The sequence below is a fragment of the Dipodomys merriami genome, unplaced genomic scaffold (assembly GCF_024711535.1).
Source record: "Dipodomys merriami isolate MVZ:Mamm:240054 unplaced genomic scaffold, mDipMer1.0.p SCAF_1, whole genome shotgun sequence".
NCBI lineage: Eukaryota > Metazoa > Chordata > Mammalia > Rodentia > Heteromyidae > Dipodomys > Dipodomys merriami.
Genome location: NW_027202270.1, coordinates 103,915,417 through 103,928,014, shown reverse-complemented (window position 1 = coordinate 103,928,014; position 12,598 = coordinate 103,915,417). Strand labels below are relative to the sequence as shown.

The 12,598-nt window shown below is 38.3% G+C and overlaps 1 protein-coding gene across 3 annotated transcripts in view; it reads left to right on the top strand.

The window, feature by feature from the left end:
• Positions 1–12,598, top strand: part of Slc25a21 (solute carrier family 25 member 21) — a 549,817-nt gene that overhangs the window by 492,099 nt on the left and 45,120 nt on the right. For all 3 annotated transcript variants that reach the window (XM_070026825.1, XM_070026841.1, XM_070026833.1), the window contains 2 exons: positions 4,287–4,349; positions 7,561–7,668. In XM_070026825.1, the coding sequence (XP_069882926.1) occupies positions 4,287–4,349; positions 7,561–7,668 (171 nt within the window). The remainder of the gene's footprint in view (positions 1–4,286; positions 4,350–7,560; positions 7,669–12,598) is intronic.

The window sequence follows — 12,598 nt, the reverse complement described above, 5'->3', positions numbered from 1 at the left end:
TTTTTGTGATTTTATATTATTACTTCAATACAAATTTCATTATGAGGATCTGAACCACAGTTGAGAATCTGGAAAAAGTTCACCAAAGTACACAAAAGGGCTGAATTGAATTATGAAATGACTTTACTTGATAAAAGATTGCCCAAGTAAACAAACAGAACAGAATTCCTGTTCAAAAGAAAGTTACTTTGTCTCCATGGAATAAAAATGTTCATTTTGTTCCGTGTTTTACATATATAAATAAAGTAAATTATACTTGGAGCTGCTCCTGCAATATTTTTCCTTAATACTTTATAGTGAAGACAATTAAAACTTTAAGAAGATTAAGGTTTATCAACATTAAGCAATCTTTTACAGGAAAAAAAGTTAAGCTTTACAAAACTGAGTTAGTCTCTACAAAAAAAAAGGGGGGGGGTGGGGGGAAGAAAGAAAAGAAAAAAAGCAGTGCTCTGTGCCAGAACAATGGTTAACAGATGAACTTTTGGGCAACTGGATATGGTGTATGTGTCCCAGACATCTTGTTTCAAGTAGATTTTACCTTAAAATTATTGAGACATATGGTAAGTACGTTGGCTTTTTAAGTATTACTTGGAGTTAAGTGTATCTTTGCCAGATGGATAGCATGAGTTTTTCAGCACAATTTATGAAAACATTCATTTTATAGATATTTATCTTCGAATTTGTGAGGAGAGCAATCACCTGATTGTAACAATTTCATACATCATAAAGTGCTTCATTGTATGTCATCAAAGTTTAATTCAGAATAAAATATTTAGAGATGTGTGTGTGTGTGCACGCGCATATATGCCTGCATGTGTACTTGCACGTGTGTATGCGTTCCTTGGTAAGAACACTTCAATTACAATCGTTACTATAATCAAAAACAGACAATTTCATGTTTGTATTTTATTCTTTGAAACAAGATTCATCATTAAAATAAGAGTCACTGATGGTAAATTAATGAAACTTTTCCTTTCACAATAAAGGCAGAATTAGTACTGCATTTAGCAAAAAGAAATGACAACCTTAGAAAATGCCAACTGGTCCCTGAGAGAAGGAAGGCATCATATTATTGTTTCCACACTGGCCTTGAGCTTCACAAGTGAAAAAAGACCATTTTATTAAGGTTTTTCAAGGTCATCCTTACTGGCCAGGTTTTTGAGATATGATAGTGATGAAAGCTACATGTGATATGCACACATGTACATATAGCTGCCATTCAGTTGAATAGATGAAACAAATTGAGAGAAAATAGAAAGAACATTTATCAAAAGAAAGCAGTTTATATATATATAGAGAGAGAGAATCTGTTCTATTTCCCCAAATTCACACATCTACTACTCAGGGTATCTTCAGCTACCATCCCAGAGGAATGTAACAAAAGCAAGGGTTATTCTCCCACTGGGAACTACCACAATAAACAACATATAGGAAACAATGGTTTGAAAGACACTGAGCACCAGAGAATGAGGTATACTAAAACCTGTGAGAGGAGAAACAAAATTATATAATCCCTGTGATTGTCCCAGCTTACTTCCCTGAGAGTGCTTCTGGGCTCTAAGTAGGACAGAGAAACAAAGGGAGAGCAGCAGAGCAGACTTCCTCAGTAGTAAAGAGAGGAAAGGCCAGAAAGAACAAGAGCAAGAGAGCTGGAGTTCACAGGACATACTACCAGGGAAGAGAAAGCCAAAGACACACAGAGCAAGCAAGCGAGCGAGCGAGAGGGGGGGGGAGACAGAGAGCTCCTGGGGATGCAAAGAGACCCCCACAAGTATTCAGTACTGACCAGTGCAGGGAGGACTGTAAGGAAATGACTCGGATTTGGGAAAGAACCATCCAAGAGGATTTAGAGGAACATCGCTGGGCTAGGAATGGTGCCTGTGCCCACTCATCTGGAAAGCTTCAACATTCAAAGGGCAGTGAGAGGGGTCTTCAGAAAGGTCTTGCCTCAGGGGTGGCAGAAATTAGCCCTAGACTGAGCCATCCCTTGGGTCTCCTGTCTAAAGGCAAGACTCAAACGGACCAAACAGCTTTCCTATCACTTAACTACTTCCCAAAATAGACTATCTAGGATGTCCTAGGATGTCAGGTTGATCAGGACTGGTTCAGCCTGGAAAACCAATGTTCCCAGAGACCCTGGAAGTCCTAATGTTCCTCCAGGAAGAAGATGTCAAACTCTTGTGATCAGATTTATATAATATGCTTCTCTCTCTCTCTCTCTCTCTCTCTCTCTCTCTCTCTCTCTCTCTCTCTCTCTCTCTCTCTCTCTCTCTCACACACACACACACACACACACACACACACATTGCATAAGCATGTGATCTTGCATTTGTAAATGAAATAAAAGATGAATATAAACCAGTATTTATACCTTTTATGTAATGAATGCATTACTTCTAGTCCATTTCATTGATTCTTTTTCTGGTCATGACCAGCTACATGCAGTAAGTTAATTTTATCACCCATAGGTCCTGACCTAGAAGCATTGCCCAAGGGTCCCCAATCTAAGGGACTGGGCTAAGAGATAGTAGATCTCACAAAGTTGTCCACTGCCTTTGTTGCTTATAGTATAAGGACACATTTGTTCAGTATTTGTCCTTGTTTCCTTTCTGACTTTCAGTCTTGTCAAGGATTAAAAAACCAAACTGGAAAATGGACTCAGACTTTCACTGTAGGAATCCTCTCAGAGATTTCCAAGTCTACAACTTGGCAACAATTCTAAATTTTTGTTTCCTAACCTCAAAAATTGTTTGTTTGCTTGTCTGTATGTTTTTTAAACCTACTACTAGCAATCTTGCTAGTAACTTATGGAGAATGACATAAAAGTAATTCCTGAAGCTTTAAAAATAAAAATTCTGCTGAGCACCAGTGGCTCACACTTGCATCCTAGCTACCCAGGAGACTGAGATCTGAAGATCCCAGTTGGAAGCCAGCCAGCACAAGAAAGCTCATGGAATTCTTTTTTTTTAATGTATGTTTTTTATTGTAAAAATGATCCATGGGATTCTTATCTCCAATTAACCACCCAAAGTGGAGTTATGGTTCAAGTGATATAGTGCTAAGCCTTGGGCAGAACAGCTCAGGAACAACACCCAAGCCTTGAGTTCAAGCCTCAGTACTGGCATCAAATAAGTAACTAAGTAAGTAAATAAATAAATAAATATTCACCTCGTGTTATAATGACTCTTGAGCTGCCCGAAGACTCCTTAAGACCATCACCACCGAAATCGGGCCTTTCTAATGACAGAGTATTACTTCCCCCCAAATTGCATTTTTGCCTCTTTTTTTTTTTTAACTGAGCTACAAAATTATTCAGTAGAAAATGTTTACTTTCCCATGTTATTTCTTGGGTCTTGAGAAGCAGACCTGGAAAGTCCTAAGAATGTACCTTACCAGTGATGTTGGCTGTGACTCAATCAAGGATCCAAGAGCCAAACATCCTAGAGTTACTTCCCCTGATATAGACTGTGGAAAGAGAAGAGGGAAAATGCATTCTGTGAAAGAATACATTCAACTTGTCTCCAGCAAAACTCACTTATAGAGCATTACACATCATCTTCCGAAGGAATTAATAATATCTTTATGACCAGTATCCGAATCATTATTGTGAGAATCTTCTTGTTAATATCTTAAAGGAGGAAATAAGGAGTTCTCCATTCTTCTGGTTGAGGACAGTCTTGCTTTAAGGCACAGAGAAACTAGATAACCAGTCTTCTTATCCTGGTCTCTCATGGGTTTTGTTTTGAATTCGTGACAGTGCCTCACACTGTCATGGCATCATCATAATCATGTAATGTTTGAAAAATTTGTAAGGCATCATAGAAGCACAGCAATATAAATGCAAGTTAAGGCTGAGAATGGATGTTTTAGTGCCTGTTAGAAAATCAGGCACTCGAGGGGTAAGCAGTTCACAGAGAAAGTATAGGAGACCCGAATTTTCAAGTGTCTGCCTATAATTTTGAATCACTGCCATTAAAAAAAAAGTCTATTGATGTCTGGGGAAACTGAAAATGGTCATGGTAAATGGAAGTTGTATGGTTCATTTACTGCTATAAAGGATTCCATCAGCTCTTCTGTAGGTTGTTATAACTGCATTTGAAAAAGTGAATGTTAAAATAAGACCCAATATAGCAAGTATTCAAGATAGGATTTTTGAAAATGGTGTTCGATGGTTTATCATTTTTAAATGCTTTTTAATATAATGATTTGCTTTTAAATTTTTGGTCAATTAAAGAGTTTGTTGCAGGAGATTGTTATAAATTTCTGGGTTTGGTTTTGTTTCACAGTTTCTCGCCTTTGAGCAGTATAAGAAAATACTACTAGGAAATACGTCACTGTCACCAGGACTGGTAAGTGAGAGTATTTATTATGCTTAAGTATGTGTGTTATTTCATAAAGCAAAATCAAGAAACAAAACCCCTTTTGATTCTCCAAGCCCAGCTACTAAAATATGAATCTGAGTTATTCAATGTTCAGCTACTTGTTGAAAGCCATCTTCCTAATAACTCACAATTTGGCTATTTTATTGCTCCCAGTGATGAATTTATGATAAAAATGATATGTCTGCAAAGGCCTAGATGAGATATGGTCAAGAATATAAAATAAGGAGTACATTTGTCAAAGGCTTTTTCAAAACCAAAATATGTATATGTTTACAGTCACATTGCACATGTCTATTTATGCAAACGTCAATATACTTGAGATTGTTTCCTAACAGGTCACTTTTCCAGCTGCTCAAACTATAGTAAGTACAGAACTTTGGGTCACTTGGGATAAAATCATTCTGTGGTCAGACACAAACTGAAGGGTCTTTTACATGAATGACTATAAACAACTCAGCCAGGAAGAATAGTCTTACAATGACACAGCTCAAGTATTATACAAAATTTACTTGGTGATTTTGGATATTTGGGTATTTCCTTATGCTATCCTTCTCCTTCTTGGTGACCTTGCTGCTTTCTGGAAAGCAAGTTAAATTATATTTCCCAAATGTATACACAGTAAGAGCCCCAAAGGGAGCAAATGCACTAATTTATCCCTCCAATGCTGTAAAAGAAACCAAACAAAAGTCATTGTTGCTCATGACAATGTGTTTAACCAAGGTCTAAAAAAGTCCCCATTTGCCTACTGAGATGGACCTCAAAACTTAACTGGTGCAGCATCACCATTTAATTATAAATGTTTGTCCATTTATGAGGAGGTTATAATAAACCCTGTGTAAGTTGAAAACATAGCAAAATCATAAATGAATTTATTAATGAATGTCTTTAACCGACCAATTACCACTGCTTAGCAACACAGTACACTGTAGAGTATGGGATGTTTGCCCTCCTGGTGGCATAGCTGACCAGGAGCTACAGTGCCCTGTTACTGCACATCCTCAGAGCCAGTGTGACACTGCTTGTTGACAGCCTGGGGAAAGATCAAAATTCACAGCACAGAGTGGGTTTTATTCTTACACTATTGTAAAGCTGAAAATTTGTAAATTGAACCATTGTTGATCAGGGACTGTACGATAATTGTAAAGGTTCCTTTCATAGTATTTACTCTGACACATACTCAGCTCAGGAAGAAGTATTTGTTATTTTAAAAAATCATGTATATCCTCTTTCTGGAAAGAACCCTGTTAAAGAAACTTTCTGTGGGGTGACATGGATCAAGGGTCATTCTACTCATAAACTGACAGATTGAATTGAAAACCCCTTTGTACAACCATTTAATTTTTAAAAATATATTTTTTAAAAAGAAATCTATCTGTCCAGTCTCCTGCCTGAACAAGGCAGTAGTGAAGTCTTCCCTTTCAGAAAAGAACAGTGGTGCCGTGAATCTTGAAATTACATTAAGCTTTTGTTTTTTTAATTCCTTGATATCTTCCCTTAATGTCATTCTTAACTATAGCAACATCTTGACAAAAAAAAAAAAAAGGATTAAAGACTTCCTAGCAAGAGACAATAAAATATGGTCTCCAGAGGGCCAGCTGGATGTTCTTGAGTTAAGCATTGGTACCATGTGAGAGAGTGCAGGGCTTCTGACTCGAGACTTAAAACAGGAAAACATTTGGTCACTCCAGCTTCTATAACCAAAGCATGTGAACTGTATATGATTCTCTTCTATCCTTGAACTCATTTATTCGGGTTTCTTTTTTGATACACTGAGGTACTAGCCATTAAATATGCCCTGCTGTTCACATGAAAAGCCCAGGAGACTGGAAATCTCAACAGTAAAAGCATGTCTCTGCAAATACAAGTAACATGATCCTCTGATATCTGATCAATTCTTATGACAAGGGACTGCCGAACACTAGTTCGAACGGCAAATGTAACTGAGCTTTATAGAAAAACAGAAAGGTGAATTACTTGGGAGATTGAATATAGTAAATAATAAAACCTGAACATCTGGATTTTAGCTTTCCCAGTCACAAGAATTTGGGACTGAATTGTTGTTTGGGGGGGGGGTCCCCCCAACTTGGCTTATATGATGGACGTCTGAAATAAATTAATAAAGTATATTATCAGTTACTCTATACAAATTATGCTTAAAATTGTAATGGAGTGAATGGGAGAAAATGAAAACATCTTAATTTTTCCCTTTCTCCTAGAATCTGTATGGTATACCATTCTTCCTCTCTCCACTCTACCTTCCAATCATTTTTTTTTTCATGCCAACAATGGAGCTTGAACTCAGGGCCTCTTGCTCAGCTTTTTGATGCTCTACCACTTGAGCCACACTTCCAAGTCCAGCTTTCTGCTAACTAGTTAGAGATAAGTCTCAAGGACTTTTCATCCTGGACAGGCTTCAAACCTCAATCTTCAGATAGCAGCCTCCTGAATAGCTAGGACTACTGGCATGAGCCATTTGTGCTTGGCTCCTCATTTTTATGTGCAACGAGAACATTGACTTTACAAACAAAAATTAGATGTTTTCATCTCCATTTTGCAAATGAAAAAAGGGGGTTCCTACATAGTTCCAGCAAACACACATAATGTCTTTGTGTCTTTTCATGAAAAGTTGCCTATTTTTCAATCAAGAAAGAGTAAAAAAATAATTTTGTTAATTAATAATCTTGACCAATCACTGTAGAAATAAGACTCTACAGTTGAATGTTTCCAGTTATGCTGTTTGTTACCTGAAGTTTAGCTTTTTATAAATACTTTATGGTTCTGCTTCTTGAATTTATGTCAATAAATGCATGTAAACAGAGTGTCCTTTTACCATTCAAACTTTCATCTAATTGTTATATGTGCAGATGTTTTCATGTCCACCTTAAGTCAATAAAACAACCTTGCCTTTTGTTAAAGGAAAAAGTCATTGTTGATGAGGCTTTGACATCTGATTTTGAAATTGTTAGGATGTGGTTTGTGCCTTCTATAATTTCTTCTCCTTGAATTGTCAGCATCTAATCAAGAGTTAAAACCATTTAGTAATGGTATATGACACACATAAGCAGCTTTCTCTATTCTCACCATAACACTCAGCTACATGGTGTAACAAGCAGGATGCTTGACTTGGTATATATAGAGATCACTTGTTTTAAAACATTGATTGATATGATTTTTCTAGACATTTTCCCTGGCTGGATTTGGATCTGGACTAACTGAAGCCATCGTGGTTAACCCTTTTGAGGTAGTAAAAGTTGGTTTGCAAGCCAACCGGAGCAAAAACACAGAGGTAATCTTTTTTTTTTTTCCTTCCCTTAGGGGAATATTTTTAAAATCTAATATACAAATCAAATTATGGACCTATCTTTTATTCACTTATTAGGGCCGTAGAAAAATCACTGTTAAGAAAGTAAAATACATGATCATAAAGAATGTGTTAACAGCTGGGCTCCAGTGGCTCACTGTAGATGTAATCCTAGCTACTCAGAAGGCTGAGATCTGAGGATCGCAGTTCAAAGCCAGCCTGGGCAGGAAAGTCTGTGAGACTCTTATCTCCAATAAATGGCCAGAAAACGTGAAGTGGCACTGTGGCTCAAGTGATACAGTGCTAGTCTTGAGCTCAAGAGCTGAGGGACAGCACCCAGGCCCAGAGAAGCCCCATGACCACAAAAAAAAAAAAAAAAAAAGATGGTAGGGGAAAATCAAAGATGGAGGTAACAATGCTCGATAGGAAATGTACTCATTACCCTACTCATGTAATTGGTAACCCCTCTGTACAGTATTTTTACAATAAAAAAATATATATGGAAAAAAGAGAAAAAAAGAATGTGTTAGCAAAAAATACATTAAAAGGACAAACACATATTTGGTTTTAAGTAATCTATGTAAATCTATTCTTCTCATGCAAGAAGTTTCAGCGAAACTACTCTTTTCTACTGCACTAGAATAACCTGTAGCAAAACCACTGAAGTGATCCTGGTAGTGTGCTTTTTTAAAAAAATGAAATCATTTTTAAAAATTTCCTCACTCCTTTCCTCCACTCCACCTGCCATCCTTCCCACAAGATCCTGATGACCTGTCAAAGTTGGTAAGTCTGAATGAGCAAGTTATTCAGCCTATGTAGACAACCACCACTTGGACAGTGCTGGGGCTTGACATTTAATCACTGGTACATGATGTTCCATGTAGACAGCTTCTCTTCGTGTGTGCTTGCCGTCACTTCCTCTAGTTGCCTAATAATACTGCTTAAACTGCCAAGTCCAACTGTTCTTGTTTTATGTTTCTGGATGCCAAGCACAAGGTAAGAGGGAAAGAAGGGGACTGGCATTCCAGGTCCCTTCTTAGCATTTGAATTCTGAAACTGGGTAGCATATGGTAGAAATCGGTCTGGAAGTATCTGCTGACTTGGGTTTTTCTGTAGAAAAGTTTCCCTGCTGCCTACTTAAGCCGCTGCTAATGGGTGGAGACCCCATCACCCCCCAACCCACTTCCTGTCTGCTGATACTGCCTGAGAACTTCCTGACAGCTTCTTGGGCCTGGATATGGGAAGGAGGGGTGTGGGGGAAGGAGCAGGGATCAGGCTCACCTGTGGCTGCCAAGACCTGAGGTGGAGAAGGGCCAGGAAAAGTTGGGTAGCTGTAGCACATGGTATCTACTCAGATGAAGTCAATCCTCATTCAGAGAAAAAAATTTGAAGTTTCAAAATGTTGCCTCAACCTCAGAAGACTTCAAAATCTCTGTATACCCCCAGGTTTTGTTTATGTTCTCTTATTCTTTTGGAGATGAAAAAAAGACATGGAGCCTTCAAATTAGTGCCCATGGGATCTGTCCAAGGAAAATTAGACTGATGAGACTGAGAGAACCATTTTCATTAGAAGAAAATGTTGGAGATCACCATCCAGTGCCTCATTTTACCCACTGGAACACTTATTTATCTTGTAGCAATATGGAAGCAAAGGTATACCCAAGTGTTCAGTTGCAGGGGCTTTTTGTTTAGTTTTGTTTTGTTTTAATCTAGAAGGCATGTGACCACAGAGTTCTCACAGCACCTGTGCTCATACCTAATCTCTCTCTCTCTCTCCTCTCTCTCTCTCTCTCTCTCTCTCTCTCTCTCTCTCTCTCTCTCTCTCTCTCTCTCCCCTCTCTCTCCCCTCTCTCTCTCTCTCTCTCTCTCTCTCTCCCCTCTCCCCCCCCCCCTCTCTCTCTCTCTCTCTCTCTCTCTCTCTCTCTCTCTCTCTCTCTCTCTCTCTCATGCCCCCAAGGAGGTTCTCCACTGAGCCCAGGTAGGAGTTGCTAAATGTTGCATGTACTAGCACCTTGTAAGAGCATGATAAACACCAGCCCAGTCCAACACAAGGCCTTGCTGCATGTTTAGTGTTCCTAGTGTGTTTGCACAAGTGCAGTCTGTGTAAATTGTTTACATACTTTAGCCACTTTTTTTTAATGGTATTGGAGTTTGATCTCAGAGCCTTACACTTATAAGTTTGCTTACTCAGCTGGTGCTTTACCAGTTGAGACACATCTTCAGCCAGGTTTTGCTAGTCATTTTGAGATGGAGTCTCATGGGCTTTTCTGCCTAGGATGGTTTCTAACTGCATTTCTCCAGATCTAAGCCTCCTGGATATTGTCAGATATTCACTGAGAATACAATAGATTAGATTCATTATAGAATATTTTAGTATTACTACAACAAATCAAAATTTAGCAAAGTAGTGATTCCATAAATCAACCCAACAGTATTTATTTTCAGTACCTATCAGAATTCAAAACTGAAGTTTTGTTTTAATATAGTACTTTATAGGTCAAACTGAAAAGTAGTGGTGAATGGCTACCCAGCATAAGTACCTATTGAAAAAAAAAGTCTAAAGAAAGAAATAAAAGGACAACAGTAAAGATTTGGTAACTATTGCTTAAAAATAATTATTGGTGGGCTGGGAAGGTGGCTCAGTGGTAGATCACTTGCCTTGCATGCATGAGGCCCTGGGTTCGATTCCTCAGCACCACATAAGCAAAAAGAAAAAAGCTGAAAGTGGCGCTGTGGCTCAAGTGGCAGAGTGCTAGCCTTGCGCTGAAGAGCTCAGGGACAGTGCCCAGGCCCAGAGTTCAGACCCCACGATCGGACCCCCCAAAAATATAATAATAATTATTATTATTGATAATCTCGACATGGGTGGCTCACACCTGTAATCCTAGCTACTCAGTAGGCTGAGATTTATGGATTGCGGTTCAAAGGCAGCCAGGCAGATAAGTCAGTGAGACTCTTATCTCCAAGAAACTATCCCCTAAAAAAAGCTGGAAGTGGAGTTGTGACTCAAGTGGTAGAGTGCTAGCCTTGAGCATAAAAGCCAGGCACAGCACCCAGGCTTTGAGTTCAAGCCCTAGAACTAGCACCAAGAAAAGGAGGAAGGGAGGGAGGGAGGGAGAGAGGTAGGAAGGAAGGAAGGAAGGAAGGAAGGAAGGAAGGAAGGAAGGAAGGAAGGAAGGAAGGAAGGAAGGAAGGAAGGAAGGAAGAGAAAACTAGGTCTTTTGGGTGGTGTTTTATAGATCTTTTGTCTAGAACTCATTTATGCCAAGCCTTTCTCCATTGACTAGTTGTTTGTTTTTCTAATGAGAGGGCACTCTTCTTTCTTCTGAACTTGTGCTGGTTTAATTAAAATAGTAGGTACACTCACTTCAGCATTTAGATGGCCAGGATTATTACTGTTTCCTTCTCTGTAAAGCTTTATAGATTTTCAACTATGAAAGAAAGGTGAGGAAGAGGAGGAGGAACAAGAAGAGAAGAGTGAGGAAGTAAGGCATTCATTTAATGCCCCTTTTCTCAACCTTAATTATAAAAATTATTTAGGTTAGGAAACATTATATACATGCGTGTAAAAACACAAATAATGATATAGACTGTAGCTCAGTACTAGTTTAACAGAAACACAATGTAATCCAAATTTTTTTTAGTTGCTAGGTAAGAAAAGTAGAGAAACAGCTGCAATTAGTTTAGTAATGTATTTTACTTAGCCCAACATACTGAATATTTTTTCTCTTAAACATTATCTTCTTATTTTTTAATTATCCTTGAGTAGTTGGACAAAAGAGGTGCCATATAACAAAGCAGTTTATGATACAGTGCATCTTGATCAGTGTCACCCCTTCAACATTCTCACCCCCCTTCGACTCACCCCTTCCCTTACTTTTCTTAGTTTTGTAGTATATACTATGAATTCTTTTTTAATATAAATTTTATTGTAATGGTGATGTACAGAGGGATTAAAGTTATATAAGTAAGGTATCAAGGTAATGAGTGCATTTCTTTTTAACAGAGTTACCCCCTCCCTCATTTTCTCCCACTTCCCCCACCTCTGACTCCCCTCTCTTCCCAAATTGTAAAGTTCATTTCTGACATGGTGCAAACTTGTTCAGACATTCTGGAAAGCAGTATAGAAGTTCCTCAAAAGACTAAACTTAGAGCTCCCGCATGACCCAGAAATCCCAGTCCTGAGAATTAACCCAAATGATCACAAACCAGCTGGCAGTAATGCCACCAGCACAACCATGTTCATTGCAGCATTATTTACCATAGCTAAGATTTGGAATCAACCCAGATGTCCTCAGTAGATGAATGGATTTCCAACATAGTGTATCACTGTTGAATTGGTTCTCCTTTTGTCCCACTGTTTCTGTGATTCTCCTTCCCTTCCCTAAATCAGATAAACTTCTATATAAAACAAAGAGTGCAAAAATCAAAAACAGTGACAACAGAGAATAAACCAAAGGGAAAAAATGAAAGAAAGAGGCTGGAAATGTGGCTTAGTAGTAGAATCCTTGCCTAGCATGCATGAAGCCCTGGGTTCAATTCCTCAGTACCATATAAACAGAAAAAGCAGAAGTAGTGTTGTGGCTCAAGTGGTAGAATACTGGCTTTGAGCAAAAAGAAGCTCAGGGACCGTGCCCAGGCCCTGAGTTCAAGGCCTAGGACTGGCAAAAAAGAAGAAAGAAAGAAAAAAGTAACTGCAAACATCACATTAAAAATCTCTTGTTTCCATTTCTTGGAGTTCATTTCTATAAGCATCATGTTATGATTGTATGCACATAGCTATTGAGCTATGTGATTCTCTCCTTAAGAATATCCTCCTTTGTTCTCACTGGGTGATGCTTAGGGTGCTGTTTAATTAATTATGTCTAAGTATAAACATTTGCCTTTTACCATTCATTGGATTAACTTGTAGATT